This window comes from Odocoileus virginianus, chromosome 32 (genome assembly GCF_023699985.2).
Source record: "Odocoileus virginianus isolate 20LAN1187 ecotype Illinois chromosome 32, Ovbor_1.2, whole genome shotgun sequence".
NCBI lineage: Eukaryota > Metazoa > Chordata > Mammalia > Artiodactyla > Cervidae > Odocoileus > Odocoileus virginianus.
Window position 1 is genome coordinate 13,325,984 of NC_069705.1, and position 22,142 is coordinate 13,348,125.

At 41.4% G+C, this 22,142-nt stretch overlaps 1 protein-coding gene across 9 annotated transcripts in view; it reads right to left on the bottom strand.

The window, feature by feature from the left end:
- The window catches only part of UNC5D (unc-5 netrin receptor D), a 612,862-nt gene that overhangs the window by 22,724 nt on the left and 567,996 nt on the right, over positions 1-22,142 (bottom strand). For 7 of the 9 annotated variants that reach the window (XM_070459905.1, XM_070459906.1, XM_070459904.1 and 4 more), the window contains 3 exons: positions 21,018-21,245; positions 12,016-12,165; positions 4,390-4,554 (listed from right to left, as the gene is read on the bottom strand). In XM_070459905.1, the coding sequence (XP_070316006.1) occupies positions 4,390-4,554; positions 12,016-12,165; positions 21,018-21,245 (543 nt within the window). Of the gene's footprint in view, positions 1-842; positions 4,229-4,389; positions 4,555-12,015; positions 12,166-21,017; positions 21,246-22,142 lie in introns of those variants that run through there. The other 2 variants (XM_070459908.1, XM_070459907.1) reach the window with 2 other exon arrangements.

Sequence of the window (22,142 nt, forward strand, 5' to 3'; positions counted from 1 at the left end):
GAGTGGTATGATTTGAGGGTGAATAAAATATTACATGAGACTTCTAAAAATAAGTGTTTTTTCCTGCTTAGTGCACTTTAATAAATGGGCCCCTGTGTCCCTCAAAGTTTCGAAATGTAAATATTTCCCAAGTGTAAGGATGATACTTTACATAACGTTTATGATGCATTCTAAAAGACATCTGGGCCAACTAAGAAGAATCCGGTGGCTGCATCACATCTTCTGATGGTTTAAATTAAATATGCAGAGGAACAGTAGATTTTCATGCTCTGCACAGAAGAGATAAGCTGCTGCTACCTGGTTAATGCAGGAGCTGTAAATCAGGGAGGAATTCCAAATATTCTGTCGACTTTGTAACAGACAAATCATCCCCCACCACTTTCGCAATAAAGATAAGAGCATTGCTTGAAGGGAAAATTTTAACATGCAAGATTCCCATTTTAAGTTGTTTCTACCAAAAGATAGATTCTTTAATATTGTTACATTAATAAGGAATGAGGAAATAAATGACTTGGGGACTCTTCCCTTCTGTTCAATATTAGCAAAATTATTTCGCTTCAGTTCACGGGGCTTCCCTGGTGGCTCAGATGGTAAAGAATCCACCTGCAATGTGGGAAACCTGGGTTCGATCCCTGGGTCAGGAAGATGCCCTGGAGGAGGGCATGGCAACCCACTCCAGTATTCTTGCCTGGAGAATCCCCATGGACAGAGGAGCCTGGCGGGCTACAGTTCACCGGATTGCAAAGAGTCAGACACGACTGAGTGTCTAAGCACACACAACACACACCAGTTCTTAGATCAGCAATACTGTTGCTTTATTGAGTATCAATTAGTGATCATCACTAGGTAATTTAGTTGGGTTAATTTAAGGAGAACCAACCTGCTTCTAAAGAATGACATAATAATGGCCACTCTAAAGAACAGAAAAGATATATTACCTTAATCACTGAAATACTTTTTAAATTTGAGTGATATGAATGATTATATTTGGAAAGCCATTTAGATAAGAGGCATGAAGTGACATGATGGATGTGGGGCTGAGCAGAAAGAACCAAATGCCTTCAATGAAGATGCTCACCGCATTAATTAATTTAAAATCAATGTTTATATATACATACATACACACGTACACACACACACATACATGTATCTTTTATCTCTCAAGGTTCCATTGTAAATTAGGGTAGGAAGGAGGAGCTCTGAGCCCAGAAATGTGGGAATTTTTGGGGGGGGAGTGGATATTTAAGTACATATTTCAAAGACATCTGTTGGAAGCTTCAAAGTTTTAGTTCTATTATTAATAATAATCAATGATAGCCTATTACTAACTTATTAAAACCACCTAACACAGAATCTTTCTGCATTAGCATAGTGACCATGAAATATGATGCATTTTAATAATTTATCTATTATTGTTGCCTCACTGATTGATATAGACCCATGTCTTGAATATATCCTGCCTCTCTCCAAGTATTCCCACCTTTCACAGAACTTTATCTTTGTTTTCTTTGAAACATCTACCATAAAAACCAAGTCATTTTTAGGGAGAAGAGGATGTTTTTTAATCCCAGATATACCACCAGATGTGTGTTTTCTCAGCATTGAGACAGTCCCAGGGTTGGAAGGACCTTGAGTTGAGTGATCATTCAGTCAAGACATCCTTTTGCAAACAGACCTCTATGTAGGGAATCAATTCTGTTCCTGAAGATCAGCAGGATGAATACTTCATTCCAGCCCAACAAACAAACAGGTGCATTTCATTCTTCTTCAGTCTCGAGGAAAGACTTTTCTAATTTCCATCTACTTTCAGACTTAGGGGAAAAATGCTGATGTTGTGATGTTTGTCACTACTGCCTAAGCCCTTAAAGAGGGGGCTTGTATTCTGGACACGGCCCATGGTTAGGACTAAGAAATTAAACCCCCTTGATTGGGATCCAGATGTAGTATTGAATAGAAAGCCAGACTTTGATCTTAAAGTCAAGTGTCTCAGCTGGGAACTCTGGCTACTCATCCAGTTCGCTCTATGATCTTGGATAAGAAGGCTGACTTCCGTGAGATTGTTTTAAATTGTGATGGTATAATACTAACCTACAGAATTCTGATGATTATACATGAAAGCATATGAAATAGGACCTGACATATAGTGGGTCTTAAAAATTAATTTTCTTCTGACATTGAAAATGATGGTCAGTGAGATCTGCCTAAGAAATAGTTTGGTAGAAAGAAATGGGGATGAACTGGGCCAAAATTCAGCAGGGACACTTAAAGCTATTAATGAAATGATCCTTATAGGATCAAACAAGTTAATAAAACTTCTAAAGTGCAGCAGCCTACAAATCAGATAGCTGTAGTCCAACACTGATTATCTAGATATTATTCTTATACTTTTGCCTCCTTTTATCAAGAAAGATGGTGATGTCATGTTCTTTAAGGCTTTCCAAAGTGACGGTAAACTTTGTGAAGCATCAGAACTGGAGAGTTAAGAAGATTAGGTTTATTAGCTCATTTTCTCTCCATGAACTTTTAGAGTTTATTTAAGCAAGATGCAAAGGTACCAAGATGTAGTATCACCTTATTACATTCCTTTTACACAAACATCTTATAATAGCTGAAACTGATTTTCAGTATCTGGGTGCCTTAGAAAGTAAAAAACCTTTTAAACCTGGAATTCTTTTGCTGACCTGTTAACAGATATTTATGGAAATTTTCATCAGTGGCACCTTTATGTCCTGCCTTTTCACTTTTCATTCTGAAATGCAGCTCTTCTCAGATTTGCTTTTTATTTTAGAACTAACTCCCATACGATTTGTATTTTACTTTGAAAGGTATTGTGTTAAAAATGCCATGACTGTTCAAAAAAGAGACTCTAAATATATCTTGCCTGAGGTTTCTTTTTTTTTTTTGCCTGAGGTTTCTGCATCTACCTTTCTGATCAGGACTACCTTAGTGCATAATGCTAATTGGCAATAACGAATGCAAATATGGTAGAAACATGTCAGTTAAGACAGCTATCAATTTTGAGACACACTCCTTTGGAAAGCCATCCGCACTTCAGAGGAAACTGTTTGGGGGGATTAGCAATGCTCATTTTGCATAAACAATGAAGTGCAGCGAGAATGGAGAGAAGTGGTGATGCTATGCAGACTACATGTTTTGAGAAAAATCAAGCCTGAAATTGAGTGGTATGGATACAAAAGGTGTTAAACCTTCTGCTAAGTGTGAACGAATGAATATGTCTTATTTATATATGCAAACACAAAGGTATAAGTGTATGTATGTATATATGTTGATGTTTAGTCACTAAGTCCTGCCTGACTCTGCAATCCCCTGGACAGTAGCTCACCAGGCTCCTCTGTCCATGGGTTTCCCAGGCAAGAATACTGGAGCGGGTTGCCATTTCCTTCTCCAGGGGATCTTTCTGACCCCAGGGATTGAGCCTGCGTCTCCTGCATTGGCAGGTGGACTCTTTAACACAGCCACCAGGGAAGCTCATATGTATATATACATGTACATGTTCTAAGATGAACAAAACAGTGTGTGTGTTTCTAAACTAGCCAGGGATTGCCTTGAAATTGCTAAATAAGGCGTCATCAGCTCCTCTGGTTCCACCCCTCAGCTACTCTCCCCTGCTGAAGTAACCATTCAAGGGGAAAGGCCATAGTCTACTCAGTAAGCTGAAGCTCAGAGCCACGGGGCCGTTCAATCATTAGGGCCAGCCAAAGCCGTGGCGGTGCGCACGTTCCTGGGCGACTCCCATTCTAACTCTGCCCTTGAGTAGTCATGTGACCTTGGACAAGGTCTTATCCCTTTTTGCACTATGCCCTTACTTTGGAGAGTGAGATTATTATCCATCCTGTCTCTTATTGCACTGATGAAATCTGGGCTTCATGGAGATGGAGATGTGTAGAACCCTGATCCTGGAGGGTATCAAAAAATTGTAAGACAGTAAGGAAACAAAGCCTTGAAGATGAAATAACACAGAGGGGAAACTGACTCCTGGAAACTCGTCTGAACTGGCAGAAAAGCAGCCCAGTGGTGACCTTGTGTTTTCTTATGGTATGTGTCTCAATTCAAATGAATTTCAGCTGATTCCAGGTCTACCATGAACTGTTTGATTGGTTGTGGTTTTGTGTATAAGACGCCCTGGACCAGTTCCTTCCCCAAAGGTCCCTCCACAGAGCCTACGCTCTGATCAGTTATGTTTCCAGGTCCAGTTCAAATCTTCAGCCTACGAAAAAGTTGATTTTGCTGTTATCAGTAATGAGGGTTAAAAGAGTGAGTGTGTTTTGAATCTCTTTCATGCTATACATATAGCTCAACTAAGATAGGTATATAACTCTTAATGGGCTTTAGAAACGAGGTCAAGTGACCTGGAGACCAAGGACTCACCTCGAGGATTGACGTCTGCACTTGGAGGATCTGTTCATGGCCTTTGAGCTGCCGGATGCAGATTTTGCAGGACAGCTGGGTGGTGGTGGGCGTGTAGCGCTCCAGGGAGAAGGCACAATGCAGGGGCTGCCGGTTACTGCACCACACGCGGGAGAACGGGACTTCCTGCGGGGGAGACAGAGGGGAGAGGAGAGGGCTGGGGTGTGCCGAGCCCAGCTGAGATGAGCAGAGTGCAGGACAGACCTAATCACAGTAATTAGGGTGACCATGATGATGGTGATGGCAGCAGAGATAATTGCCTGAGCGACTCTGGTGGAATTGTTGCAGAAATAATGTCCTAGCATATGCCAGGCAGCACAAAAGTAATTAATGTCAATTCCAATTGATAATATTCGAATTTCAAAACCATGCTGCAAGAACTCAGATTTCACTCGGTGACACACACAAGGACAAAGACCATCAAAAGTTAATCACCATGTTTTTCCATGACAAAAAGATTCTTTAGAAGACTCCTATGGGAGGATTCCTAGTAGACGCCTGCTCTTTGCTACCTAAGCCCAGGGTAGGATGTTATCATCTTATGCACATGAAAATTATGAAGAAGTGACTGGCCAGAACTTATGTCCATACCACAGCCTCATACTGAACTGTATAACCATAATATTGCTATGTATCCAGCATAAAAATTATACCTACTGCAGGATCACACACATACACACACACCGCAGAGAGAGACCAAACACAACAGGTTAGCCCAGAACAATCTAGTTTGTCAATTCCTCATTCACTCAATTCATCCACTCTACGCTTATATGTACAATGCCTTCTAATAACCAGACACTGTACTAGATAAACAGTAAAGGAATAGTAAGAATTTAGGTCTGGTCTCCACTTTAAAGGGACTTACAATCGAGTGGCAAAAGCCATTTCACTAAATGAGGTTGGTGGTGGGGGGGCAGTTATAAAACCTACATTCTCCTTTTCCCCATGACCAGCCAGGGCTGACCAGCAATTGTCTCGGGCATGTGGGTATATATTTATGAAGTGGAGGTCAGTCAGTCACCGATATTCTTCCATCTACCAGAAAGTCTTTCCCTCTTACTGGAATCAGGCTCTGGTTCTTGGCAATGACCTCATATTCCCAGCCTAGAGTAATCTGCATCTCACTTCTTTCTCTTTTCCTTGACTCACTCATTTGCTCTTTACCTGTTGCTACACACACAAAATTTCTCCAATACTGACGCTGAAAGGTGGCGAAAGATGGATCAAGTCTGGAACTTTGATTCTCTGAAATGTGACTGGTGATGGTGTCAGCAGGTATTACAAGACTACGAGCCATGTTTAGAATTCAGTTTACCCACTTGAAGGAACCAAGAGTTCCCTGGTTATCCCTGAGTTTCAAGCTATACACTTGCAGGTTTCCTCATTTTTCTCTGCAGGAAGTCTCAAAGATCCTGATTTCTGGGTACTGGCTGTGGGGGATCAGCAGGCAGAGATGGAGTTTAGATTGTTGAAGACTTGAGTACAGGAGAGCCAGTTTTGGGAAACACAAGGGAAAGAAATCAGGCATTAACCCCTACCACGCATCCCAGCAAGGGATGCAGGGGTGTTGTTTGATTGATTGTTCTTAAACTTGAACCAAGGGAAAGGCAATGGACTAAGGACTCAGAGAAGGTCTATATGTTGACACTGCAGCATTCACTGACTTTATCCCTGTGCAGAATGTGGGCTATTAGGAAGAAGGCAATTCTCTCCCATCCTCAGTGTTCCCCTACATAGAAAGAACTAGAAGCCTGAAAACTACATTTCATGGCCCTCACCAGCATGGCGTTCACATTTCCATTCTGCCAATGAGAAGTACTTGTTTTAAACTTGCAAGGAAGGGAAGGAGCAGAAATGGTTTCTGTTCCTCTGGTGCCAGCAAGCAAACCTCAAGGGTTCAGCAGATTGCATATGTGAGGTGTGCACGGGCTTCTGAGAACTGTCTGCTTCAGGGCTGTGGTGGTTTCCCCAAATCACAGAACTTGCTGATTTCCTCATACCTCTGGGGGCTTTCTCTGACCTTGGCTCTCCCCGGTTTTCCAAAGGTTTTATAAGCACATCAATCCCTTGATTAAAATATTTTTTTCTTGACCCAAACCATTCTCTAATGAAACGCCAGTGGGTTGGAAGTAGTCTTTTGAGAAACTAAGATGAGCTGGGTATGCTGGAAGGTTCACTAGTGGGTTCCCACAGAGAGGCTGCTGTCCAGGGCAAATGTTGGGAGAAGCATGACGCTAATGGTCACCAAGGAAACCCATGGCTGGGGTATAGCTTGCTCATATACCAGCAAGACAGCAGCACCGGACCAGTGAATGGTACCTCTTTCCCACTTTCTTCCTAAACAGAGACTTACTTATGAGCTCTTCTCTTTCCCTCCTAGCAGTGGAGGGCACTGCTGATTGGTGGTGAAAGTGAAGTTGTTTAGTCGTGTCCAACTCTTTGTGACCCCATGGACTGGAGCCCACCAGGCTTCTCCGTCCATGGGATTTTCCAGGCAACAGTACTGGAGTGGGTTGCCATTTGCTTCTCCAGGGGATCTTCCCAACCCAGGGATCGAACCCGGGTCTCCCGCATTGCAGGCAGACCCTTTACCCTCTGAGCCACCAGGGAAGCCTGATTGGTGGGCCTGCCATCAAACCTGAGAGGAAGTCACTCCCTAAAACACTCAAAAACGACTGTCCACCTGCACCAAGTTCTATCCCAGATACTTCGATACTAGACACGGTCCGCCGTTTCTCCTTGCTGTCTAATCTGACTCACGCTGTGTCCTGGTTCAGTAAGCCAGGGTAACTCTGACTTCCTATCTCAGCCTTCAGCTCTTCTCTCTCCACCAACTGAGCCCTTCAAATCCTCATCTGCTCACGTACGCCCAATTGCCATGTCTCTGGAGGACTCTAGCAGCTGAAGTCCTGGCTTTTATTTCATTATCAGCCACCGTTGACATTATACCCCAATCAATATAACTTTTAGTTGGCCTTTCCTTTCTCAAATGAGTCTACCATTTTTGGGGGGGAGGCTGGGAGGGGACACCATGCAGCATGTGGACTCTTCCCTGGCCAGGAACCGAACCCATGCCCCTGCCTTGGGAGTGTGGAGTCTTGACCACTGGACCACCAGGGCAGTCCCAAGTCTACCTTTTATGAATGGATTATCGCCATCTCTCTTGCTGTCATTCCCCCATTTTTCTGTCTCCATGTGTGAGCCTCTTCTCTGGTCTCATCATAGCTAACTGGAGTAGCCTGCTCACCAAGCCTCCCGTCTCTTGTCTCTACGACACAGAATTAATGAGAGGACTGGGGCTTGACTGGGGAAGAAGCAGAAAGCAGTTGACTGGTATTTCTCAGGGAAGAGCCTGTAATCACGAGTGGAGTCACTGGTGTCACCACATCAACTGGAAGCTCTGCTTTCATTACATGATCCCTTTGCCTGGGGGACCAGAATAGAATGGCCCCAGGATGCCTGCCGTCGTCAACACAGCCCCCTGCCAGGCCTTCAAGGGCTTCTGTCCTCTCACGCCATCCTCCCTCTGTCCAGCCTCAATCTTCTAGCCCTGAAATGCACTCTTCTCCAGACCAGTGCATTTTTTAAATTTATTGGAGTACAGTTGCAGCTTCCCACTCGCTATCTATTTAATGCATGGTAGTGAATATATGTTACATTTTTATACTCACTCAGTATCATCCCCATTCAGTGAAAATAAGTATAACAGAGGGCTCCATGGTTCTTTGATGCTTTCGCCTAAATAAGGTGTTTCTGCCTAACTATGCTAACTAAAGAGGTCTTTGTTTTCTAAAACTGAAATTTTGAGTCATTATAGTGTAATATAAATGTTTGGACTTCAGAACAAGATAGAGCTGAATTCAAGGTCTAGCTCTTCAACAAGCCTGCAGTGGCTTTGAATCTTTGGTAATACTACCTTCGTTAAAAAAAGAAAAAAAAAAAGGATGGCACTGATGATGTGTTGAAAAGTTGTGTCGCTTGCTAAATTTTGTGTATTTCCTCCTGAGAACACTGGAAGATCCCAGTGCAGACATAATCTTTTCTTGCAGAAAGACACGAGAATTGGCAAACAAACAAAAATGCCTCTTGCTTTTCTTTCCACTGCACTGCACACCATCAAAACATTTAAAAAATCTGATTTTAGACTATGTCAAAAGAATATTTTTGTTGTTGTTGACTTGAGTAGCAGCTGCCAACGGTGCTCAACAAAACATTTAAAAATAATAAAAGCACTGCGATTAGTGTGTTTCCAGGGCAATCATCTTTGCTTTCATTTATTCTCCTCCCCTGCCCCCCCCCCCCCCAAAATACACAACAAAACACCAAGATGCTCATTGAGCTGAGAGGAATTCTGGGGAAAGTAATACTAGAGGACAAAGTGTAGCAAAGTTATGGGTGTTTAAAGAATTCCGGAAATGTTTTCTTTTTGAGTCCCATTATAATTAGTCTCCTAGCAGATGGAGAGAATGTAAATCGCATCCTAGCAGGAGACAGACACTGGGTTCTCCAAGATACACAGCATGCTGTAAGACAGCTGCTTTCATCCTACGGAGGTGACAGCCTGGCTTGGTGTTCTGTAGGATTTAAAAAATAAATTAATATTTTATTAGATTCAGCTTTATAATATTTTTACAGCTTCTCTACCCCCACAGTCAGCAAAGAAGAGGGGATATGATGATTCAGTAGCTCTCAGGCCCCAGTAACCTACTGAGAGCAGAGTTACTTCCATGCAGAGGAAGGTTGTTGAGTCTTCTAAGGGGACAACAGCATATCACTTGTTGTGGTAGAGTCTTATGAATAATTGTTTATTTTGGAAGGACTAGCATTGTGGGGCCCTTGCTTTCTTTGAATCAAGGTTAGTGGGTGCTATGGTAACCAGGTCTCATAAGAACTCTTGTAACCTTACCTGCCCCTCCCTTTCACCAATCCTACCTTGTTTCATAAGCAATAAGGTTCGTACCCTAGCATTTCATAGACTGTCATCCTCCAGAATTGAAACCAGCAAGATTTAAAATCTAGTTGATCCTCCTATAGCTAGGCTCTCATCACATAGCTCTAAACTCAACCTGGACCTCACATTATTCTAAGAATCTTTCTTAGTTGGTGTCTCATAGGGCAGCTATTAATGTTTTATGCACTGGATACCACCCTTCCTGGGAAATTCCACCTTGCCCAGATTGGAAAGAAAAAAGGAAGATTTCTTAGAGAGTCAGCTTTGGGTACCAATTGGAAAATGTCAATTCCTAGATTGCTGCTTTGAAGTTAAAGAAAGGGAGAGAGGAATAAGAAGACAGGGATACTGGGGATACCAATAACTCTAACCCTTCCATCCACTGACCTGGAAGATGATGGGGACATTTACCAGGGGAAGGAGAGACCTGTAAGTGACGTCAGCAGTAGTGGGGTCTTCTGTCTCTGCAGTAGAGCTCTGTGAGTTCTTGTCCACTAAGCCAAATCAAAAGCCTTTCTCTACTATCCACACCCAGTTTGTCAGCACACACGATGCTCTCCATGAGGTTCAAGCAGGCTGAACCCAAAGCCTCCCCAAAGTGTATGCATCTGATACCTGGAGCAGATACAACCTGGCCATTATGCCAAGCACAATATGTAGTCACACATACTAGGGGAGTTCAGTGATCACAGGAGTAAAGAAATTGGTTTTAGGGTGGTGAAAAGAAAGGAAGAATAGAGCAGAAAGCCATTTGTGAAAAAGAAAAATGAAGTAGAAATGAAACCTCAGTGGCAAGCCACCTGATGCAGAGAAAATTAAATTGTTTTTCAGCCTTCCAAGACTCTTTCAAATTATGCTCAATTACAGAAGTCAAATATTGTATACATGTTCACAACCTCTATGCAATCCAACCCATCCTGACAGTAAAGTTTGTTGGGTTTCTTTGCCAGCCAGCACCCTTTGGCTTTGGCTGGCCCTGTTGAGTCCTCCAGGGTGAGCAGGCATTAGCCTCCTCCAAGTCTTTTCTACCTGAGGCTCTCACTGGAATCCCTGGTGTTGGAATTGTTGTTTAAGTGTTCCTGAGAGGTTATGATCTTTATCTGATTTTTTTTTTTTTATCTGCAAGCATTAAACTTCATAGTTACTTTGGACTGAGTCACTTGCATTAGATCCAGGGAAGCAATGCCCTTAAATAAAGATTAAAACAGAGGAATTTGCATGACTATCAGGAGTTGTTTTAACAATACCCTGAAGTTCAATTTGGACTGCAAACTTTGAATACTTCTTTCTGGGAAACAGAGACATCTAGGTCTAGAACATCATAAATAATACATTTATTCATAGAAAACCTCTCTCCATAAGAAAATATGTTAAATATCCAAAAAAACTTTTCAGGGCCCTGAGAGAGGTACTTGTTTGAATGCACTAAAACTGTACACAGAGTGGGCAGCTCCTGAGGTAATGACAGGTCTGAAAAGTAAACAGAAAAATATGGCCTTATTTGATTAGAAAATTCTGAATGTTGGAAGTAGAAAGCAGTGATGGTGCAACTTTCTTCTAACTCCCATGGCACGGTCAAGGTTTTTCTCTTTGAGATTTGACTTATTTCCATGCTGACAAGCTGGTATATCTTGTGCATGTTTTTTAAAAAAATGAATGTTGTAAAGATAGAAAGGTTAAAAAAACCCACAGGGCTCTGCAGGTTATATTGATGGGCAGAACAGAGAACTGTGAAAGCCTCCTGTGAGTCCAGATCAGTATCAGTCTCTGAGAAGCTCCAGAGTTAAGGAAATGTCCTGTCTCTTGAAATCCAGAGGACTCTGGCTTAAGAAACAATGGTTGACCAGTTGGCTGCTTCTGATGACACTGCTTATCATTGAAAATTTTCATAGAATTCAGTGACAAGGTCACGAGTTGATATCTTTTCATGCTAAGTAATTATTCAAAAATTCCTTAACATGATCCAAAGAGACTCTTAAGTCATCCTGAAATTTTTTTGAGTCTCTAATAATGAGGTATGTGAGTGATGACACATAAATATTTTTACATACAAATATTCTAAGAGGCATTAATATTTATTTGTTTCTCAATTTGTGATTTCTTCTTCCCATCTTGCTCAATTCATTTGGCAGCAAGCATTTCATCTATTTAGGACAAAATCTCTTGATCCCACCTGGCTGGCCAGAGCTCTCTACAACTCAAAATGATCACCCTTAAAAGGTTTCTCCCTAATATCCAGTTCATTCTATAGGTGAACAGGATTAAAACAGTGTCTCATAATGAACTGGTATGAATTAAAACAAACCCACAAAGAAATATTGCTCTAAGTTGTTAAATGACCGTCTCCAACCTATCCTGAGTGGCGATTTAAACAGGAGAGAGGATAAATGTCATATTACTGATATGCAAGCACCTCCCCCCACCCCCCCCCCCCACCTATTAGGAATCCATAGATTTATGACAATAGGTTTCCCTGGGTGTAGTCCAAACAGTTACACATCTGTGACAGTTTTGAAACAAAATCCATAGTTTTAAAGGAGGAGGAAAGTCAGGAGCACCCTTACTCTAGGGTGTGTGATATGCCTGCTGGTTAAAGCAAAGCTATTTCTATTGGAAACCCACTTGGCCAGTACCTGGCAGGCAGTGAATGGTTTAATTCTCCAGAGGAATGGGGGGATATCAAGGACAGAGATCTGAAGACTGAAAGTATTCCCTTTGAAATGCAGCAACTTTGGTTCTTCCAGGAGTTGTCCACCTTGATGCCTTTCATCTGAAACCACTTCCTATAGGACAAGAAAAAGAAAAGAGGCACAACAATAAAACACACAATTTCCTCCACATTTTCCTCCCATAGATAGGTATGCTTCCTTCCAGGTGTCTCCCAGAAATAGGCAACAGTATGATGGACACGCACTAGTTTTATACCCTTCTATCCTTGCAAGGTCAGGGCTAAGGGCTACAGGCTGCTGAGAAACAAGTGTCTGGTCACAAAGAAACAATTGTTCTTCATTATTGTATTGTCAAGGCTTTTATATATACTGTCTTTAAAACCAGAAGACCTCCTTTGCCCCATGCAAACTGTAATACTGTTGAGTTTCCACCATTGTGTGAATTTCATCCTGCTATCATCATAATCAAGGGATATATTTGTATTTAACCTGACCCAGCATGCTATTTCAGGAGAAAGGGAAACACAGCCCCTCTCCACTATGGTTCCCTTGTTTGTAACCAACACAGGCATCAACCAATATGTATCCTTTAGCTCAAAATAAATGCAGAGTGCATGTATCATGTTTATTTGTAGTAGCATTCATGGAAGTTATGTCAAAAGGCCAAGAAAAAATAAGTAGTCAAGTCAGCTTCATCTCAGAAAAAAAAATCAAATTGCTGAGATAAGTATTCCTTTATCTTTTACTGAGAAATATTTATAATTATATCTCATATAAATACAATTCACATACATTCTAAGGAAACCATTTAATTGGTTCCAAATTTGTGGTGTTCAGAATCCTATCGATAAGACAAGTGAAATAACAGAACAGATAAGAACTGTACAAAATGTTAAACTACTGTGGGGCGGGGGATGTGAGGTTCTCAGCGTTCCTGGAGATAAGAGATTTTCCTAAATCCTCATTTTAAAAATCACCATTAATTGACTTAAAATTTCTTTACAGAGCTAGGCTAAATAGGAAAACTGAAATCCTTTAATTATGGCCTATAATCTTCCCAGAGTCTAAAAAAGATTGTAAGAAGCAAGGCAGCTAGGCTTATAAATACAATAAAACTTACATTTCAATTATCAGCGAGTGAAAACAGCTTCAGAAGTTATCTTTCCCATCTCTTTCTGTGTATAGATTTAACATTAATAAAAATGTTTCTAAGAAGCAGCTTCCCAGCTTTTATCCTTCATGTACACATAAATTATTAATAGGCTGCCAGTGTCTTTTCTCAGGACTAAATCGGTCCATTCCAGTGTCATCTTCACCAGCTCTTCTGGGGTAGGAGGGGTGTGTCTTGGGGCCCGAAGCCAGCACTGAACTTTCTGCAGTGATGGAAAAGGTTCACATCTGTGTGTTCAAATATGGTATCCACTAGCCAGAGTGGTTAGAGTGACTAAGGAACTAAATGTTTGATTTAAATGTAGATATGCACATGTGGTTGGCAATTACTACCCTGGACCGGGCAGTACTAGGTCATTCATTATGTTGTGGGTCTAAGAGTTGGACATAATAACAGGGTGGCCAGTGTCTAATGAGGGCTGCAAACAGTGGAAGGAAAGAGGCAGGGTGGGAGGAAACAGAATTAATGCCAGATGCTGACTTTAGGTCTTTACAGATGCTGGTCTCTGTCCCCTCTTTGGAGATTTAATGAATGTCCAGGAGAGTGATGCCTGAGCTGGGCACTGGGTGGACAGAAGTGAAACACCAAGGAGCTCATAGTCTAGAGAGAGCGTTAGAACAGTGAGCATATGAGTATAATATAGTATCTGAGTATTACAATATGTATATTCCCAAAGGTTAAGGCAAGAGAGAAGGTGCCTAACCCAGATGGGCAGAGGGGCCAGGGAATGAATCGGGAAATTAATAGAGGAAGTGACATTTGAACTGAACCTAGAAGTGAATATAGGGGCTACTCATGGGAAGGGAGGGAGAGTGTATTCCAGACACTGAGTGGACTCTCCACAAAGGTACGCTGGGATAGAAGGTTACGGTGGACAGTGTATGGCTGGAGATGATGGAAAATAGAAGGTAGGAGCCAAGTCATGAATTCTCCCTTACCACACTAAGGACTTGTATTTTTGTTTAATGTCATTGGGTTTAAGGGAGCATGGGAATCTTCTGGGGGGTACATATACTGAAGACAGCATTCACCTTGTAAACCAAAAATGGAAGGCAAGGCATCTAATCACATTTCTGTGTAGCCTTTGGCAAGTCACTTATCCTTAAGCTTCAGTTTTTCACTTGGGCTTACTTACAGACAAACAAAATCATTAGCATGGTAACAGATGAATTTCTTTTTGCCATTCTAGTGCAAGATTAGAATCAGGGGCAAATATGAACTTTGCTTATTCAAATCATATTAAAGTCATGAAGTAACAACAGTGTTGACTTGTCAAAGTACTGATCTATTTAACTAGGCTCTCTGAGGTGTACCCTGTTCTTTAATGCCTGAAAGTACAGAGAAATAAACCAAGGTCAGGAGATGAAGAGGCTTGTTCAAGGTCATGCATTACTTGGTGTAGAGCTAGGTTACTTTAATATTTAAATAGAATATTTAAAACAACACAGCATTATCCCACTTGAAGGGAATTTAAGGTGCTTAGTGATTTAAAACTTCATTATTTACAGAGGGAAACATGGACATGCACCCTCAGGAAAGTGATCTGCCTCTAGTCACAAGGGCCAGTGACAGAACCACTATATACAATACTTGTTCATGGTCTAGTATTTTACATTTTTATTTTATATTGGAATATAGTCAATTAACAATGTTGTGATAGTGGCTAGCAAAGGGACTCAGCCATACACATATCCATTCTCCCCCCACTCAACTCTGAGCAGAGTTCTCTGTGTTATATAGTAGATCCTTGTTGGTTATATGGTCTAGTATTTTTTCTGTTAGATTTCCCTGCATTTTCCTATACTATACTTGATTTTTTAAGAGTTATGTGAAGGTCAGATGGCTATTAACACTGTCCCATAAGTAATTTTTCATTGGTGTGAGACACATGTAAAGATGACCTAAGTCACTCTGTTTTTGCCCTGGGGTTATTTATACTATCTAAGCCATTCCTGAGATGCAGAATGGAGGATATTAACAATTTTTTAAATGGATGGGCTTAGTTGCTCAGCCATGCCTGACTGTTTCTGGCCCCATGGACTGTAGCCCACCTGGCTTCCTGTGCATGGAATTCTCCAGGCAAGAATACTTGAGTGGGTTGCCATTTCCTTCTCCAGGGGATCTTCCCAAACCCCAGGAATCGAACTTTCATCTCTTGCATCTCCTTCATTGGCAGGTGGATTCTCTACCCCTAGCGCCACCTGGGAACCCATTTATTTTCATTTTTTAATTTTTTCCATTTATTTTTATTAGTTGGAGGCTAATTACTTTACAATATTGTAGTGGTTTTTGTCATACATTGACATGAATCAGCCATGGATTTACATGTACTCCCCATCCTGATCCCCCCTTAAAATGGATATCCATTTATAATTATCACTGAGGAAAATGATACCCCTTAAAGATTTCTGCTTTAGGGCCTCTATTTAAATACAACCATGATTTATGTTTGCTTTTGTTTTTTAGCTTGCTTACTTTAATCTCCACATATTGAACCCCTTAGTACGAACCAACTACATATAATTAAGCATCTTGTAGTCTTGTATAAAATATTAAGCAATTATAAGCTATTGTGTAACAAAACAATTATTAAAACAAAGAAGCCCAATAATGAACTAATCACTGTGTTGATGTATCTGTAAAGGCACACTGGCTTCAAAGCACAAGCTTTAAAACCCTCTCCAAATAGGAGAAATTGTACTTAACCCAGAATTCCCCATTATATCCCTTTAACCTATATTGTGTTTTACTTGGCGGCTGGGCCTAGACATCTGTATTTTTAAATACTTCTCAGACAACGCCCATATCCAGCCAGGTTTGGGAATCAGTGGTACTAACAGCTGTACTGAGCTACTTCCGAGTCATTCACACGACAGAATCACCCCACGAGTGGAGTCTGATATCCATCTGATTCTTTCCTATCTGCCTCCTATATGACAAGGAGTTTTTGTCACATCTCTGGGGGGCTACTGTTAAATTGAGACCTGTGTTAATTAACTTAGAAAGTAGGGTCTGGCTGGTTGCTTGTATATAAAATGTAGCTAAAGGCTGTGGCTGGCGGTTTCTCTGCTTCCTCTAGTCCATCATTTCACATTGGGGGTTGCTAGTCATCCAGGGCTGGGAGCTGTGGCCAGGAGAAACTTGTGCTGTGGGTCTCACTGAGCCGTTTGTGTTGATTTAATGAGACAGGCAGCAATATTCAGGTGAGCTTCAGGGATACTAAAACAGGGAGGCTGAATTTACATATTTATGAGACAAAACTGTTTGAACTTAAGCACACACATACACATATGGAAATTATGTCGCTGTGGTGTTTTCCTTTAAATACTGTACGTGAACAATATTTCCCAAGGTTGCATTATTGATAAACACAAGAACTATATCTGGAGGAAATCCTTTGAAATTAGATTCTAAATCCACATTAATGCCAAGTAAGTAATGAGGACCAAGGGGTACTGCACAGGAGTGCTGGAAGCAACGGAGAAAAACGCTAGTTGTTTTTTCTTTTCTTTTTTATTCCCCCTAAGACATGGCAAGTGCTTAATTCCTTGCTTTCTCTATGTCAAGGTTTGTTTGAACTTGTGTACGTGGAGAGAGAGAGAGAGAGAGAGAGAACGTAATACAAACGCGATAACAGAAACTTAGGTCTTAGCATATAAAGCTTTGAAAATAAATCACCATTCTGCAACCTTTGGTTTGAATTCATCAAAAGCAGCAATGTCAAACACACAAACATAAAATTGCAGCTCTAATTATCACAGAAATACAGGAGCAGGAAGTCATTGGTCCCTTTCTCACCTTCGGGCAGATGGCATTTGTTATTATTGTTATTATTTTTTAATAAAGCCTATCTGAGCTGATTTAATTTTCTATAGAGATGGTTTTAGATTTATTTAAAATATCTTCAAATATCTGGAACTAAATTAATTATGTCTTACCAAGGTACATGAGGTATTTTGTTTTTGTCATTCAAAGAAATTGCTATAAGGATACAGATGAAATATCCTCAGAGCAAATGGGGAAGCAAGCTTAGCAGCCTTGCAGGGGGCAGAGGAGAAGATGGTTGTTGCTTAGTTGCTAAGTCATGTCTGACTCCTTGCGACCCCATGGGCTGTATGCAGCTAGGCTCCTTGGTCCATGGCATTTCCCAGGCAGGAATACTGGAGTGGTTGCCATTTCCTTCTCCAGGGGATCTTCCCAACCTAGATTGAACCCCTGTCTTTTGCACTGGCAGGCAGATTCTTTACCACTGAGCTTCTGGGGAAGCCCCGAAGAGAAGGAGAGCCTGGCTGAAAATGAAGAGTGTGTGTTTGATTAAAATCCTCTAAAGGAATTTTTTTTTTTTTTTTTTTTGGTGGGGCCACTATCTGGCCAGGTACCCACCTAGTTCTATGAGAACAGGAGAGTTGGGTTTAGAAGCTTCCCTTCTTCCAAGGATTTCCAGTAAGAGGGTGAGCATTTACACAATTGGGGGACATAATGGATGGCATCACTAACTCAGTGGACACGAGTCTGAGCAAACTCCAGGAGACAGCGAAGGACAGGGAAGCCTGGCATGCTGCAGTCCATGGGGTCGCAAAGAGTTGGACACGACTTAGTGACTGGACAACAACAATTTCCCAGGGAGATGCAAGGGACGTGAAAATGCAACCATGCCCTTTAACAAGGTTTCCTTCTTGGTTACAAGCCCAGTTCTGGCCGGGCTCAGATTTTTTCACTTCTTTGAGCTATGAAAGATGCACTACAGTAAAGACAGTAAGTGTCACAGCCACGCTGGCCTCTCTTTCCAAATCATGACAAACATGTTCATTACAGTGATAACTGAGGCAAATTCCAGGGTAGGCAATTTCTGCAGAAATGCTTTATGAAAAAACTACCTGTGAATTTTGACTAAGAAGTTAGGGTTCTATTAGAGTTATAGCAGGTGACTCATCACTGCATACAAGATGCTCAGCTCACACCACTAAAGTTGGGGGGAGCTAATAATAATGTGTGAAGTCTTTTAGACTGTTGCTATGGCTTTCTTCAAGTGGAATTATTTTAATGGCTTTGTAATTATACATTTCCCTCTAACTAAATACCACACATGAAGTCATGAAAAATATGACATAGATGATTTGGGATACCAAGGTAGTTTAAATGAACTCAGGAAGAAGGTTGTGAACATGTTCTCTTAGCAAGATAAACAACCAGGAAGCAAGATTCCTTTCTTGCACAAAACTCAGACTAAGACCAGGCAGTGAATGGTTGTGTTCAGAAAAGCTACGAGTTATGTTTTAATCTTTCCAGATTCAGGCCAGAAACGTTATTCAGCCAAGCCTGGTGATCTCTCAGAACCCCAGGGGAAAAGCATGGCCTTTGCTGCTCATGACAGCTGTCACATACATCCTGTCAATAACAAGTACAACCCAACTCCACTCTAAAATCAGGTTTATTTGACATAATAGGAGAGAGAAGGAATCACTGGTAGTAAATAGATTCCGGCAAACGGGTCAGAGGTATCTCCACTGGAAAACATTTCTCTACAGCAAAACAGCAAAATTAAATAATTTTAGGAAGTCTCTCTCAATGAAATAAAGACATTTATATTCAATTAGAGGGAGCATGCCAGTTTCTCAAGCATTGATTAAAAAGGATCTGCTACCCACAGGAATGGATAGTGGTTTGAAAAGCTGTGGTTTGAGCTTCATTTTCATGATTCCCACGGCAATTCATCTGTGAACAGCTGAGCTGTTCTAGAATCTGGTAGCAATCAGTAGGAATGAAAATACATTATCTGCAAGTCACTTAGAAATTCCTTGGGCAAATGTCTAACTTGCTGGTATATGCATTAGCAGTGAGAGTGTTATTCAAAGCAAAATCCAAACCAGTTATGAGGTCTTAATTCCAACGTGGTTGTCATGAACAGATCCTCAGGGTAACCCTAGTTAGCAGTGGGTTACCCATGTGACACAGGAGATTGGAGATCTACCCCAGCCCTCCATGTTTACTGAGATTTCAAAATCTGCCTGAGTTACTAAACAACCAACTAGTGTGATGGTGCACTTTACAACTGCTCAGTGGTGGTAGTAACCTCAGTTAATTTTCTCTTTGAAGTGTAGCTGATTAACAATGTCAGGTTCATTTCTGCTGTGATGCATAGTTCTTCAGATATATACATAGATATATTCTTTTTTATAGTCTTCCCTATTGTGGTTTTAGGCTGCCCACTCCAGTAGTCTTGGGCTTCCCTTGTGGCTCAGCTGGTAAAGAATCCACCTGCAATGAGGGAGACCTGGGTTTGATCCCAGAGTTGGGAAGATCCCCTGGAAAAGGGAAAGGCTACCCACTCTGGTACTCTGGCCTGGAGAATTCCACGGACTATATAGTCCATGGGGTCAGAAAGAGTCGGACACAACTGAGCGACTTTCACTTTCTACTGTGATTTATCACAGGATATGGAATACAGTTTTCTGTGCCATACAGGCAGACCTTGTTGTTTATCCATCCTATATGTAATAGTTTGCGTCAGCTCATCCCAAACTCCTAATCTCTCCCCTCTCATCCCCCTGGCAGCCTCAAGTCTGTTCTCCTTGTCTGTTTCCGTTTCATAGATGAGGTCATCTGTGTCGTGTTTTTAGATTACACATATAAGTGATACCATATGTCAGTCGATTTTTGATTATTCAATGTCTGTTAGGTAATTTTATCTTGGAGAAATCCTCTTATTACAGGGTCTCAAAAGCAGAGAAAGAGTTTAAAATGGCATTCATAGGGTCAGGTTTAACTGCTTACGCTGATGTTCTTGACAAAATGGCACCCCTCATGAGAAAGTTCTCGTGAACAGTCAGATGCTGAAGCGCGCCCTTTATAATGGCCTGTGCTAGTTAAGAGAGGGAAAATGTGGGCACATAAGCTGCCACTGTGTCACCTTTACTGGTTTAAATTCAGGATTCAAGTCATCTTCTCTCTTCCATTGGTAAACATGAGATTTCCAGCTCAGTGTCTTAAAAGCTAGTTACTGAGGAAAAGCATAATGGGCTTAATGATTCAGAACTGGAATAGCTGGGACCTGGGATGAGGTGCATCAGGAGAGCTATACTATTTATATACGGGCAGGGCTTACACAGGCACTTCTGCATTCTTTTTGCTGCTATTAATAAACCTGTACTCTCTGAGAGGTGTTAATTCAAAAAGGATCATATGTGATTAAAAGGAGCAAAAATGGAAAGGAACCATCTCTGCCCTAATAAACTTAAAAATGAACAGACTGTGTGTTCAGGATGTCATGGCACTACCTATTGAGAGGGACGATTTATAATTGTTGTCCCTGAACTGTGACCTTCAGGTGATCCAACCACTCGTCTCATTGCTCAACCTCACATCAAATAACTCTTGTTCCTGTGGTTCATGCCATTCTCCTCTCTGGACATGGTATCCCTTCCTCTTTAGGTCTCAGATCTCCTTCCTCCAAGAAGGTTTCCAAAGGATCCTCAAAGACTTCTCTCTCACAACTGGGCCTCTCCTTCCTGAATTACGACTATCCTTCTAGTTAGTTTTCTCATTTAGCACACAATGTTGTGTGTTAGTTTACCCCTCCTCTCTTCTTGAGTGCCAAGTACCTCATCGGGCCTTCAGCACATCAATGGGCACGCAGTAACACAGATCTTGTTTTGAGACGGGTATCCCCATTGAGCCAGTGATGTGGGTTCATCGTCCAGACCCGCCCTTCGCAATCAGATTCTCTATTGACACCGATCTTTAGGAAACCCCATGTTCTCATGACACCACAAGAGGAACTAGAGAAAAGGCTGACCTGAAATGCCCAAGGGGTGTTGTCCACACAGTAGACCCTCAAGTTGTAGTCCAGAGAGTTACAGGACATGCAGCCAAAAACCGCCACCTTGAGCTGCTTCACGGCACAGTCTGTGATGGGCTCCCCAGTGAGGGCATACGTCCCAAAGCTGTCTAGGAGCACGTGACATGCAAAAGGGTCCAAAAGGCAGTAGCAGGATGTGGATTCATCCTCCACCGACATCACTTCCTGTCGGGAAAAGACGTCTTGAATTCTCTCAGCTTGGGAAACACAATGTAATTTAACAGTCACTTTGCAAGGATATAACATCTTCTTTCCAGAATATTTTTATTGAACTCATTTTCTTGGTGTTAAATGTTTTTCTTTTATCAAAATAACTGCTGACATCAGGAGCTGAAGGAATGGCTATATTCAGTGTAGAGTTGGAATTCGATTTAGTAGGTTATAACAAACATCACTTCAAAGCTCTACAATTTTCGGTTAATTTGTTCAAGGCCAAATTAAAAAAAAAAAAACAAAAACAGCCTTGAACCTTAACATCAATGAGAAAATTTTATGTTTTTTATAAAGGTCCATTTCTGAAAACCGCTTCCAATATCCTTAAGGTAATGTTTACTTTCTTTCAAATATTTTATCCTCTTTTCACTCCATCAAAATCATGCATGAGGGACCATCCAATAAGTGGTTTGAATAAGATGTATCAGAGTATTTCACCCTCCCTTCTAAGGTATGTGTGACCGATTTGATAGAGAGTAAATCTAACACCATCTGGATATAAATGACTGTGAGGAAGTGCTGGGAAGGAAAACTAATGTGGTAAAAATCCAGGCAAAGCAAGATGTAATGAAAAAGAGCTCCAAATCCGGCCCCTTTATGAAACCTATGGAACCTCACACCCCTGGAAATTCCCCTGTGGTTGTATCACAACTGAATAAATAGCAGAATGCATTTTCAACAAAGAAGAGGGACTAGTTTCAAGACAGAGCTGGGCAGGGTAACTGTAGCCCACTGAAGCAACTGGGAATTTTCCTCTAAAGAAACATGATTTTCCTTTTACTTCCGTCTCCTGAAGCATCTCCTGGGAGGTAAGATCCCAGGGCTAGCTGGAACAGGTTATTGTGTTCC